General features: G+C 51.9%; 1 protein-coding gene across 2 annotated transcripts in view; it reads left to right on the plus strand.

The window, feature by feature from the left end:
• Positions 1-674: 674 nt before the first annotated feature.
• The window catches only part of Tspan14 (tetraspanin 14), a 44,841-nt gene continuing 31,799 nt past the window's right edge, over positions 675-13,716 (plus strand). Inside the window, exon 1 of one of the 2 annotated variants that reach the window (XM_090346686.1) lies at positions 675-746. Coding sequence is in view for 1 of the 2 variants with exons in the window: in XM_090346685.1 (XP_090202811.1) it covers positions 7,671-7,686 (16 nt within the window). In the remaining variant the exon portion in view is untranslated. Of the gene's footprint in view, positions 747-7,666; positions 7,687-13,716 lie in introns of those variants that run through there. The other variant, XM_090346685.1, reaches the window with a different exon arrangement.

The following is a 13,716-nucleotide window of genomic DNA, read 5'->3' on the forward strand; positions in this document are numbered from 1 at the left end:
GCCCGGGCAGCAAGGTGAGGCACAAACCTCGGCAGGCGATCCCAAGGAAGCTCGAGCACCAACGCCGAAGGAGCCGAGTCCGGACAGCTCGCTCGGTGGCAAGGAAATGAAACCCACCATTTACTACGGCCCCTTCTCCTCCGGTTCGTTTGCAAGGCCCGCCTTCCATCTTCCACACACAGCCATTTTCCTAGTCCTTCGCCCACCTCCCGCCAGTCCCGCCGTGCACCCCCGGGGTCCGGGCCTCTCACCGCTCGCACACCCCCTCTCCGCACTCTCCGCGACCAGGCCGCAGCAGCGTGGGCGCAGCGCGTCTCGGTCGAGCGAGCAGCCGGGCCACAAGTGCCTGGCCGGGTTCCAGGCTCCGCCCGCACCGAGCACCGACGCGCAGGACGCGGCTCCCGGCGGCTCCCGGCCGCAGGCACCGCCCAGAGCGGGACAAAGGGGCGGGCCGGTGACCTGCGGGAGCGCCCACGGGGCCTGGCGGTGGGGAGGCGGGACGAGCGGCGGAGGGCGGGGCCGACGGCGGAGGGGCGTGGCCAGCGGCCGGGGGGCGGGGCCTGGCGCGTGGGGCCTCACTGACGGCGCAGGGAAGCGGCGCCCCTTCCTCCGCAGCCGCCCGGCGCCGCGCCCCCGGCCCCGCCCCTCCGCGCCCCGCCCCCGCCGCTCGGACGGCCTGAGTCGCGCCCTCCCGCCCGGCGCCGCCGAACTTGCTCTAACTTCCTCGGCCGACGGGGCCGCGCCGGGTAAGTGGAGCCCCGAGCCCTACTCGGGCGTCGGGCCTGCCCCTCTTCATTGTCTGCGCCCGAGTCCCCCGAGCGGCTTCCGGGGACCGGATTGCTCCTGGGGCTCCTCGCGCCCCGGCCCTCGCCACCCCCCGCCGCCTTCCCCGGCCACCACACCCCGCTTGCCTGGGGGCGGCTCGGCGGGCGGCGCTGGCTTTGTTCGCCCGGATCGCCCGCCCTGGGTTGGAGGCCGCGGCCCGGACCCCGCTGAACCGAAGTCGGGCGCGGGGCGGAGCAGCGAGGGGCGCGGCGGGCGCTCCGGCGCGGATCGCCCGGGTTCCGCGCGCACTGCGTCGCAGCCGGGGTGGGCGCTGGGACCCGGGGGCGGGCGCGGCGGCGGGGCTGCAGCTCCGGGGCTCGGCTCCCGATCACCGGCCGCGCGATCCGGGGGGAATGGGTGCTGTCCTTGGAGGGGTCACCGACCTCGGGTCCTTGGACTCGGGTCAGGGGGTGGAGGAGGTGGGCATAGGCCGGAGGAGGGCTTCCCCCGGCCCCCACCCGGCCCTCAGTGCGCTCTGAGGTTGGTGCGCTCCACTCGTGACGGCTCAAGCTGGGATGGGGACGGGCGATCCAGCTCCTCCGTGTTCCTCGTGACGGGTCTTGTCTGATGGGGGAAGTCAAGGCCTACGACCCCTGACCCAGCCCAGGCGATGGTCGAGTTGGGGTTGGGGCTGTGGAGTTGGCTCAGCCTGGGCTGCTGTCTGCGCTTTTTCCCCAGTTCCCACCCACCACCCCGGGAAGGGGGGTGGTGGCAGCGAGGGGCATGGGGAGCGTGTGTGTGTGTGTGTCACTGGAAGTGACCGCCCTGACACATTTCTTGGGGACTTAAAAGTTGGTCTCCAGGCGTGGCGCGGGCCATACTTTCGGAGTCCTTGGTCCGTGCTTTGCTCGGCGCTGGCCGCTGAGCCGTCCATGGTGATCCCTCCAAGGCTGTCCCCAAGTGCTGGTTGACTGGGCACGTGGAGCCGTCCCTGGCAAGGGAGTGCCTGACACCGGATTGGAGCCTCTGCAGGCGTGGTGTCCGCAGAAATCCTTGGGAGTTGCTCAGCTGCCTGCCAAATTCTCAGAAATAGCCTTCACCCTGTCTGTCCCTTGAACTCCCAAGTAGAAGTTGGTGCCCGCTGATCACTTGAGCCAGCTTTCTCCGTTTGTAGATGGAAGCCTGAGGTTCAAGTTCTGCCAGCTCAGTGGTTGGTGGGGGTCCCAGGTCCTCCTGGAATCTCCAGATCCCTCATCACAGCCCCCCACGGCTTAAGGTCTCTCTTGGACTGTGAGGATTTCTTCATTCCCTTTTCTCTTTCCTTCCATCCTCACCTCTTTCTCCCTCCCTTTCCCTCTCCCTGCTCTTTCTCCCCTCTAGGGTCTCACTCTGTAGTCAAGTTGGCCTGGAATTCAAGATCCTCTGCATTCAGAGCATATCCTGAGGATTTCTGTTGTTTGGGGGGGGACAGGCTGTCAGATAGGTGCCCTCTTCTCTTTGTGACACCATTGATTGCACTTCCCTTCAGTTGAAGTCTTTGATAAATCCCTCTCCACATTTCTGAGCACTCCTGCTTGGACCACCTAATGCCATTTTCTCTTTACTTAGAGAAGAATTGATGACAGCTTGTGGGGGGCCTGGTACTTTTCCAAGGATCTCACCGAAGAGCTGTGAACTCAGAGAGAGGTCTCAGAACCCAGATAGGGGACCTGTGTTAGGTGCCCAGTGGTGTTTTAGCTTAGTTTAGCAATACCATTCAGGCCAAAGGGAATGGAAGCCACCACTGTCCCTGGAGGGGGCTGTAGATGGATTGCCTGCCCTGGGAAGGATGCTGGTTTCTTCTTCCTCCCCAACCCCCCTTCCCAGCCAGGAAGTTGTGTTAGTCTCTGTGGGCTCCTCCCTTGCTTGCTGTATTTGGGAATGGAGGGTAGGCCACTTTGTAGGTTGTGGTGTTAATGAAGTTTCCAGGGAGCCAGGCTGCAAGGAAGCTTCTGGAACCATTTCTTTAGGATCCCGCCGCCCCCCACACCATGTGCTCAGGTATTTCACCTTGTTTTGCCTCTGCTGAAGTAGAATTCATTTTGGCAGTGTCCATGAAATGTTGTTGTGCCAGCCCTGGGAAAACCTTTGCTGATTGAAAACCTAGTGAAGGTTGCGATCAAGCTTGTAGCAATTACAAGGTAACAGCAAGTTAATTGAAAATACTAAGAATATTTTCGGAGACTTACCCCAAGCATGATCCTAGTACTACTGATATTAGCTTGTTTAATCCTTGCACCTACCTGGTATGATTGATGTTAACTGCCCCCCATTTTACAGTAACCTCTCTGTGGCCCAGAGAGGTTACAGATAATTACTCTTGGTCTTAGTATGAGTTGGATTTCCTCATTTCTAATTTAGAGAGTGCCTTTCTCCTGGAGGTGCTTAAAACTGATGAATTTACTGAACAAGCCTACAGCAGAACTACTGAACCCTTTCAGTGAAGGTGCCTCAGAAAACGACCTGCCCATCTGGCACAGCCTGGGCACACAGCGGATACCTCTGAACCTGCTTGTTGATTCATGATGTAGCTTCTGTCCCCCTACAAGCAGGGAATCAGTGACTACCTGTAGCTGTCTGGAAAGAGCAGGATTTGATGAGGTAACAACAATCCCAAGACTCAGAGGCATCATTCTGCCTTTGTTAACCTCAGGTAGGATCCATGCTTAGGCTTTGGACACAGAAAGTACGATGAGTCCTATCTAGCTTAAAGCTTCTGTCCACAAAGTGGTATTTCTTTGGCTGCAGTAAGTCACATGGCCATATCTATCTAAAAGGTGGGGAAGGGAAGAGGATGGAAAACATTTTATGACTAGCATTAACGCCTACCACTTTTCTGCCACACAGCCCTCCTTGGTGGCTTTCATTCCCCCACAATGACACTTGTGTGTGTCATTGCAGGTTTCTGAGTCACCAGTGACAAAAGCACTTCTTAAAGATGGACAAATCTGCCATTTGAAAGCCAGAATTAGGGCAAATAAGAATATATTTGGAGCTGGACAACTTGGCTCGCGCCTGTAATTGTAGCAACTCAAGAGGCTGAGATCCTCAGATCTCAGTGCAAAGCCAGCCCAGGCACTGAAGTCTGTGAGACTTATCTCCAGTTAGCCACTGGAAAGCTGGAAGTGGAAAACCGGAAGTGGTACTGTGGCTCAAGTGGTAGAGTGCTGGCTTTGAACTGAAGAGCTCGGGGACAGTGCCCAGGTCCAGAGTGCAGGCCCTACTGTGAGGTTTGCTTTTGTGCTTTGTCCCCTGCTTGGTATCTAGAAGGGCCAGTAGACACTGGTAGAGATGAGAAGACCTGGTTAATTCATGGTTAATTCACTATCCTTCCCTCCATTTCTAGGGCCTCTGTTTTCCCACCTGTGGGATTGTGGTTTCCAGCCCCTTCTTGACTCGTTGTCAGTCCTGGGGAGCTATGTAGATCCATATTTTGAGATACTTTGGTCTAGGTGTTTTTGGTTTGCTTTAGGTTGCATTCATCAGAGTTCTGTCTTGGAGTATGAGTCTGTGATTTGTTGAGTTTCATAGTCTCTTATCCATTTTCTCCTAAAAGTTTGTTGGTTTAGACCAAGCAAGTGGTTGTTTTGGTTCAGTAGAGTACAGGGGCAGCGTTTGGTGCCTCTGCTCATTTAGCATGAAGATGGACAACCTGGCTGGTAGGTGGAAGGAGAGGGAGAGAGCAGGCCAATTGTGAAGTTGTACCAGCTGTAAAGAAAGCAGAATGCAGTCTTCCTTCCTGCCTTGAACTTCAGAGAAGCAGGAGCAGACAGTGCAGGCACGGAAAGTGGCATCTGAAGCCCCTGAATTGTGCCCAACACTCTGGTTTGGAATAGCTGTCATCTCTAGGAGAGCCTTTCAGCAGTCTGCATGTGATTCTAGGAACCTCACTTTTCCTCCACCCCTTGGCCTGGTGGATTGGGATTGAGTAGGGCTGTGTGGGGCTGTGGTTTTTTTCTTTTAAGTCAGTAGCTGGCCTGGTAGTCAGGTTAAGTGGGTCTGGGCTGCCAGGAGTTGAAATCTTCATTTCTTGAGATGTGTTCTGACCCTTCCTTTGATCAGCCAGGTGAAAGGCCTAAAGTGTGTGTGTGTCTGTCAGCTAGCTAGCTGGAGGGGGAGTGGCTCTGCCTTCCTGGGTGTCCCTCAGCCTGTTTTGGATGGCGGAGAGCCATGGCAGTGCCTTGAAGCAGCTGCTGTGATCCTGGTGGATGAGTGCCCAGTGCTCCCCAGACTCCTTTCCCTGGTGTTCGACAGAACTGGAGTTGTGCTGTCTCATGGGTGGACTTGGGGAGGGAACAGGACTGGACAGGAGGCTAATGAATCTCCTCCCTGGGGTTTTCCTGGAAGTGTGTGCTGACTGTTGGGCTGAGGGGGCTGTCCCCCATCTTGGGTGGAGGTCTGGGGTGCTCAGGTCCTATTCCTTTGCCTTCCATACTTGCCCCATTCTAAGGCCAGGCTACAGTTGCCCCTAACCCTTGGCTTTCCCACATGCTTAGAGGAGGCCAGGCCCCCAACCAAGTGCGTGTGACGCCCACCCTGTGTGGGGCAGTGACGGGTCCCTGAATAGGGAACTCTCTATGGTTAAAGAAACACAAACAAAACCCAAACCATTCTGGCATTTGTTAAAAATGTTAAGGCAAAACTATTGCAATGGGATCGTTAAGTAAGAGTTTTTAAAGTTGGGCTCAACTTCCAAAAGAATTGGAAAATGAGAACAAGGAGCAGTATGCAGAGATCCTTGAAAATTTCTTAGAAGATGAGGGAATTTTTTGCTAAATGGACCTAGCAGGATTCTTGCTGAGGGTAGGCAAGGGGTCAGGTATTTTCTGGGGGATGGATGGCAGTGGAGAGAGAATTTGAGTAGATAGAAGGCACTGTCCCTGAGCTTCTTTTGCTCAAGTAGCGTTCCACCACTTGAGCCACAGCACCATTTCTGGCCTTTTCTGTTCGTATGGTAATGAGGAATCCACCCCAGGACTTCATGCATTTCAGTCAAGCACTCTACCTCTAAAAGCTACATTCCTAGCCTGAAATGAGGTTTTATAACAATGAAGATAGAAGCCCAAGGTCAGAAATAATCGAGTAGAAAGCTCAGAGCATTTGATACATTTAGTGAGGACAAGAATTATCTACTCCCCTTTTTTTTGTACCAGTACTAGGCTTGAACTTGGGGCTTGAGGAGTGTTCCCTTAGTTCCCTTAGCATTTCTGCTCAAGACTAGCACTCTACATCTTGAGCTATACCTCCAGCTTTTTACTGGTAAATTGGAAATAAGAGACTCCTGAACTCTTATGCCTGGGCTGGTTTCAAATCAAGATTTTTACATCTCCCGAGTAGCTAGGAAGATTTCAGGTGTGAGCCACTGGTGTCTGATCTGTGTTCTGTCTTACCCTTGGTTCTCAGACTTGGCCAAGCCCAAGACCACTCACATCTGTTTCTCGGGAGTGTTTCTCCTGTTGGTTCCCCTCTACCTGTGTCACTGTCTTTGGCACAGTTATTGTGGCTCCTGAATTAAGGGGGTCCTTGCTTTCAGAAACCTTAGTCCTTTGGTTTCCAGCACCTACTGGCTCCTTGTCTCTTGGCTCTCTTCCTGTTTACTTTGTTAGCCTTCCCCCATGTACCTGGGACATGCTGTGGACCTGTGCCTCATGTCCCTGCAGCCCCCTGCCTCTGTGCCTCCATTGCTGATTTCTTAGCTGCCAGTCCTACCCGCCTGACTGACCTCTGAAGACCTCCTGTGTATTGCTTTCCTGGTTCCTGGCAAACTGGTCTGACAACTTTGCAATCTTAGCTGGGTCTAGGGAGGTGTTGTGGGGTGATATCCTCCCTCCTTCCCTCCTTCCCTCCCTCCCTCATCTGGACTGCATGTTCCTGGACTACTCATTCCCAGGTCTTTCGAGTGGGAGCTGCTGGGGATTCTGCTCATGGGATCCTGTAGCTTCACTAGCTTTGTGTGTTGCCTGAACCCTTTGAATGACTGCCTCCAGCCAACCCCTTTCTTCCTTCTCTAGAGTGACGCTAGTCTTGGCTTTCTCTTTGCCCCTCCTCTCATACTTGGTCAAGTTCTCACCAGCTTCCCTGGCAGAGATGACCTGTTTGGTTTGTCTCCGCCTGGGGTTGCCTTCACCCAAACAGCCAGCTTTGTAGGCATCCGGTTGCCTGTGTTCATAAGGAAAATTGATTGGAACCTACTCAGCTTCTTGAAGGCCCCTAAGCCTGTGTCCACCCTTGCTGGAGAAGACTTGTAATGACATCCTTGTCTTCTGCAGCCACCCTGCCTCCCAGTCATTGTCTCCTGCTGTCTAGCTGCTTCCGGTGACATACTAGCAGTAGTGTAAACAAGATAAGTGATTTTTTTTTTTTTTATGCTGGCGTTGAGGCTTGAACTCTGTATCTGGGCTCGGTTCCTCAGCTTTGTTCATCAAGGGCAGTGCTCAACCATTTGAGCCATAGCTCTGCTTCCAGCTTTTTAATGGTTAATCCAAGATAAAAGAGTCTCATTGACTTTCTTGCCCAGGCTGGTTTCAAACTGCAGTCCTTCATCTCAGCCTCCTGAATAGCTTGGATTAAAGGTGTGAACCACAGGTGCCTGGCTAATAAAAAAAAGCCTTTTAGGTGGGCTATATAAAGAAAATGAGTCAGTTACAATGGTGGGCAGTCATTCCTGAGGGTTCTGGAGTGCTGAGAAGAATAGGAAAGCAGGCAGCACGTGCCCAGGTACTGGAGTGGGTGCCCAGTTCTGTGCAGAGCCAGCCTGGGTTCAGGCAGCCCAGTAGTTCCCCATTGCGAAGACTGATGGACAGGTTTTAGGCTCAGTGCCTCCCTGGAGAGGGAACCCTGGGAAGGAGCTGGTCTTGGTTTAACAGATGGTTACCGGTCCAGGTAAGACCTGATGAGGGGTTTGCATGGGGCCCACTTAGGGGGCAAAAACTGTGAGGGCTCCAAGCACTGGTGTGCTTTGCTTGCTGAGAGGTCCAGTTTGTACTCTAGAACTTGAGAGCTATTGACAGAACACCTGGAAGTGATCGGCAGACATCTTGGAGAAGAGAGATGCCGAACACAACCTTCTCTCCTCGACCTCCTGTTTCTGTGGCCTGGGCTGGCTGTGAACTTGAGGCAATTCTGAAATGGTGCTTGCTGTGGTGCTCCGGAGGCGGATGTGGGGGTGCTCCATACAGAGTGCCCTACTCCTCCGCCACTCTTTGCTGCCCAGGTCTCTCTCCTAGTGTTGTGGCCAGTCAGGACTCTAATGGCCGTCCCCCAGCAGCAGGAGAGCCAGGGGTGGTTCTTGTATTATTCCTTAGGGGCCGAATCAAGGGGGAGGAAATGCAGCAGGCTTCTGAGTGCAGAGTATTTATTGACACACCCTTTAGAGGGGGCTTTTAAACAACATATGTATCCTCTTAGCAAGGAATAAATACACAAATGCATTTGTCTTGCAACTCTATTCTGCACCTTCCATTTCCCTGAAAGGTACAAGGAATTTTGTGGCTAAGAGGCTGGAGGTTTTGAGCTGTGATTTTGGAGAAACTGTTTTTAGCTTGTCCTTGGAGTTGGGCCAAGCCTAGAAATCTGTTGAAATCGCTTTCTTTAGCTGCTGAAATGGGGATGGGTCCGTAGCGCCAGGGCTTGGATGGAACCTCACTGGGTGACAGCAGAGGCTCCCCAGGGTGGCCTGCCTGGACCAACGGTACTACGATGATTAGTTTCGGTTGCCTTTCTGCCTTTGTCAGAATCTTGCTCTTAGGGAAACTTTCTATTTTGGGCCTGGGGGTAGAGTTGTAATCAGGAAGTTTTCTAGAGTTGCTTCCTGTTCAGGTAATCCCTCCCTCTCCCCTGGTTTATTCTTCCTTCCCCTCCCTTTCTTCCTCTGACTGTTCTATGGAGATAACAGGAGTTGCCTATGGAGAGCTATTGGCAAAGTTTTTTGAGACAGGGTCTCTTTTTGTAGCCCAAGAGAACCTTTTAACTTGCCCTCCTCCAGCCTAAATTGCAGTGTGTACTTCGATGCCTGGTGTTGGTAAAGTATTTTGTATCTAGTCACATCTTAGGAGTTATAAATAGGTTTCATTTATTTTTCAAAAAATATATGCATGACAAGAAAACAAAACAGAAAAAATATAATATAATAAATATATGTATAATATATATAAATATATAATATAATAAAAATTCCTATTTCTGTCGTGACCCTTTCAGTTCTGTTCCCCTGGGGGGGAGGGGCTTCAGTCCTCAGCTGGCCACTCCTGTCTTGAGCATGTCTGGACTCCTTTAGCGTAGTCCCACCGTGGTGTACTAATTAAACTGTGCTGCACTTAGCAGGTTTCACTCAAAAACAACAACAACAAAAGTATCCCAGAGTCACTCGCTTCATTTCTCCATGCACAGTTCAGCAGCGGGTCCTGGAGCTGAATGGTGAACCTTAACTCACTCTTGAGGTGTGTGCTGTTGTATCTGAGATCCTTCTGTCAGGACACAGGCTCAGCTGTTTTGGTTCCATGAGGTTAGGATGGAAGTTTCTGAGGTTTTCTCCAGCAAAGAGCTGATATTTCAGCTCAGCTAGAATCGGGAAGGGGGTATGTGCTGGCCTGTCCGGTCCAGCTCATGTCCATCTCCAGGAGCATCATGTTTGCAGCCCTTGGCAGTGCCTTGTGGGTCCGTGAGGCCTGTGTACCCAGAAGTGTGACTGAACAGGGTGAGGAAGGCTGGGGAGAGAGGTGGCATCTCACCACGGCTCTGGGCTGCCCAGGAGTTCGCAGGATCTGTGGTGCGAAGCAGTGAAGCAGATCCAGGGTTGGTGTGACACCAACTCAGGCTTCCTGCTATGGCCTCAGCCTCAGTGGATCCCCCTCTTTTCCCCACCCTGTTCTGTCTGTGTTGCAGCCAGGCTTGGCTGGCGTGATGTGATGGTTGTACAAGCTTGGGTAGGAGGTAGCTGGGTAAATGCTAGATGGCCTTTCAGTTTTGACTTGGCAAAAGAAGCAGGGGTCAGGGCAGACTTGCTTTATCTTTTCTGGGATGGGTTAAAGGGAGGAAGACTGCAACAGAGGGCATGTGTGAGTGCCAGCTCCCCAGTGCTTAGAGCTCTTTGGCTGTCTCCCCGTCCCAGTAGCCTCTGTGTGTCTCTGAAGACCACAGCCATCCTTTGTGTGCCTCTAGCCACCCCACGCAGGGGCAGAACCGGAAGTGGAGATTTCAAGACTTGGCTGGCAGATACACCACCACCCCCTATTAGACCCTGGTCTCCCCGCCTTCAGCCCTATGCCGAGAACTCAAGAACTGCTCACCACCACAGTCACATGCAGTCCCCATGAGACCTCCAGGGCTTCCTATGCCTGCCGCTCTGTTGTCCAGGGTCTGGCCCTGGGTAGTACAGAGGTTTCGATTGTGCCCGGGTGGCAGCTAGGCCTGACCTGTGTGGCTGAGGAGGTGGGGCCTGAGGACTGACAGTGGGGCTATTCACAGGCTCTGCCCTGGTTTCCTGGGGCCTCTCATTGTGGATTTTGGGGGGTGGGGTCAGGAGGAGGGCGTGGCCAGGGCTGCTATTGTTGTTGGCTGTGGGAGCCCATTGTGTTTAGTAATGTCTCTTGCTGGCAGCCCAGAGCCTCTCCTGGGCTTTTTCTGTACTTCAAGCTCAGGGTTCTGCCCTTGCCCTGTCCTCTCTTTATGCCCAGCAGCTCCCAGGGCAAGGAGAGCCCTGCCTTTTGTGGGCACCTTTGTTCAGATCCCCTCCTGCTCTCAAGTCCCACGCCGTTCCTGGAGCCCCCTGGGTAAGAGTTGGGAGCAGCTGGGGCAGTACAGTTCAACTGCTGGGCTTGTCAGCTGCTTTCCCACCGCCTTGGGAAGTCTGTTCTGCCGAGCCCTCAGCCCAGCTGCGCCTTTGGGTGGGGGCCAGGCCCGTGCCTGGGTTGCTGTCAGTCTTGTAGCCCCCCCTCCACCTTCTTTTGTGCTCACTCGTGGCCCTCCTCCGTTCTTGAGCACTCAGCTGCAGAAAAGCCTGCTTGCTGGCAGCTCAGCCTCGCTGCCTGAGCCACAGCCATTTTCCTTTGTTCTGCCATCTCTGGGCTCTTGAATTGAAGGTGGGCAGCAGGCAGTGGGTAGAGGACAGAAACTCTCATGATGATGACGGGGGCCAGAGGCCTAGCTGAACCTGCTTTCTCTCCTGTACCTCCATCTACCACTGAAGCTGAGCTTTCCCTTTGTGGAGAGCCACACAGGGAGTTTAGCATCATCAGATAGTAAACTGACAGTGAGAAGAGGGGGATCACCCACTTTTGGTCATGGTAGGGGCTGCTTAGGGGAGAGAGTGGGAATTAGCCACCTGCTCCTAAGAAAAAAGCAGTTGGCATAAAAAAAAGAGAGAAGTCTTAGGAGAGCTCAGCTATTAGTGATGGTTAAATCATTTCTCTTTATTTTGGTTGTTTTGAAGATTGTTTTAGTCCCTGCCCCTTCACAGCCATCTGTCTTTTGTCTTTCCCCAGCTTTTGGTGGGCATGAGAACATTCCTCCTGGGGTCTGTTTTCAGATCTGTGTGGTCATAGGCAGGACTCAGGGCCACTGTTATACACATCTGATATCTATTTCTGGGGGTGTTCCCTTCTGAACTCATTCTATCTTGAACCACATCGTACTCCCTAAGAGACCAGCCTTTGAAAGAGCTGTTCTTGTGTGAAGACTTTATTTTACCCGTTCAAGACCCCTCTGTCTTGATCACCTTGGCTGACTCTTACCAGCTGTGCATGAGGAAGTAAGTTTCAACCCCAGTTTCAGCCTTACAAAGCATTGTGCCTTGTGATGTTTTCATGTCAGCAAATCTTGCATATCCACAACTCAAAGCAGAAAGGGCTAGACTTCCTTGTTGTTGTAGTGTAGTGCTGATACTGGGGCTTGAACTCAGAGCCTACTTGTGCTCCCTTGGCCTTCTTGCTCAAAACTAGTGCTCTACCACTTGAGTCACAGCTCTACTCCCTGAAGTTTATTTATACCCAAACAAGAGTGAGAAGGGTCATGATCAAGGCCTGTGGTGTTCAGGAAAAAGCACAGGGAGGTAGAGGGTTTAAACCCAAGCTGGCTGTGAACTTGCTCACAGGGTGACTTGACAATTCACTTCCCTAAGTGAAGGAACTTGGGTGGGGGGGGGTGGTTGTGACTGCACTAATTCTATGAATGTGATGCCTAAAAGGGTTGGGCATCACCTTGAGCCACACTTACCAACCTTTGAAGAAAATAACATCAGGTTGGATGAAGAGAGGGCTCCCCTCTCCTGGCTGAGGGTAGCAGTGACCCCTTTAATCAGTGTCTCGCTGCCACCACTCTACGTGCTCTCTAGTGTTGCAAGGATCATCAGTTCAGAAGCCACTCATGGATTTCCACTTGACTCTTTTTTCTTGGAAATGCCACATTACTGTTTTTTATTGGGACAGTTTCTCTTGGGAAGTTGTTCCTGGGAGAGGGAAGTGAAACATTTGTTTTACCTCTCCTCGAGGGAGGCTGGACTGAAACTTGTTCAATATCTGGAAAGCAGTATGGAGATTCCTCAAAAAACAAAACACAGAAACTACTGTATGATCCCACAATCTCACCCTTGGGCATTTATCCAAAACATTACCAGTCAGGGTCTGGTAAAAACCACCTGTACAACTTTGTTCATTGCTATACTGATTATCATAGCCAGGGCCTGGAAGCAGCCCAGATACTTCTCGATGGATGGATGGATCAAGAAAATGTGGTGTATATATTCATAATGGAATTTTACTTACTTTATTATAAAGAATGATATTACATCATTTGAAAGAAATGGTTACAACTGGAAATTATGTTAAGTGAATCAGGCCCAGAGAGACAAATAACACGTGTTCTCCCATGTATGGAATTTAGATCTAATTTACAAATATACATATAGGGTTTTATGCCGATGTTCACAAATGTATTAACCAAAGTGTGGTATTTTCAGGAGAACATTCAAGCATGTAATTCCTTACAAAAACTTAGCAGTGCCAACAAAATGAATACCAGGAAACTGGTACTTAAAAAGGTGTGTGAGGTAGGTCAAGGGGAAAGGAGTAAAGAATGAAGAGAGGAAGGGAGGGGGTAGCATGCAGAATTTCTGCATTGAGAATATTCCGTGCATATCCTATAAAATTAAATTGGGAGGAGGGGTGGTTAGGGAGGTATGGGGGAGAATGATGAAAGGGCTGACATGGATCAAAATGCATTGTCCTTATAACTGATTTGTTGAATAGTAACCTCTTTAAGGTAATAAAAATAGAAAAGGAAAAAAAAGTAGCAGTAACCTCCATATCTAAATATCTCCTTCTTACTCCCCATGTAGGTTTTAATTTTGTCCCTGTTTTGCCAGCAGGTGCCAGGAAGTAAAATGTTCTTTGCCTCATGCCCTTTCAGGGTGTTTTTTTCCTTACTCTTTCTCTGCCCTTCCATGCCTTCTCTCCATCCCCTGGGCCCTCAGCCTGCTAGTTCCCACCTCCCCTCAGAGCCTGCTCCTGACCCGTTTCCTCTCATTGTCAGGAAGGTGGGGCATGGGGCAGTCAGAGGCACTGCTCTAGCTTTTGTTTCTGCCCCACATCACTGGAAGCAGGCCAAGGGCTACATCGTTTGGTAGGAGTAGCTTTCACAGCTGTGAAATGGGAGTTCAGATATCGTATCAGACCTGGGCTAGGGAATGTGGCTCAGTTGTAGAGCTCTTGATGCAGAAAGCTGTGGATTCTATAGCCATCGCTGCAAAGACAAACAAAATCCACTGAACAAATTCTACAGTGGAAAGCAAATTGCACCCCACTGATCTAATCGGAACGCCGTAAGGATGTGTTTCCCACAACAGTGGCTTTACTTCTGTGCTTGGGTGTTGTGGCTTGTTCTTGCAGGCATCTGCCACCCTCACTGTTTAGTGCTGCC

This window comes from Megascapheus bottae, chromosome 15, assembly GCF_031878675.1.
Source record: "Megascapheus bottae isolate mThoBot1 chromosome 15, mThoBot2.hap1, whole genome shotgun sequence".
Lineage (NCBI taxonomy): Eukaryota > Metazoa > Chordata > Mammalia > Rodentia > Geomyidae > Megascapheus > Megascapheus bottae.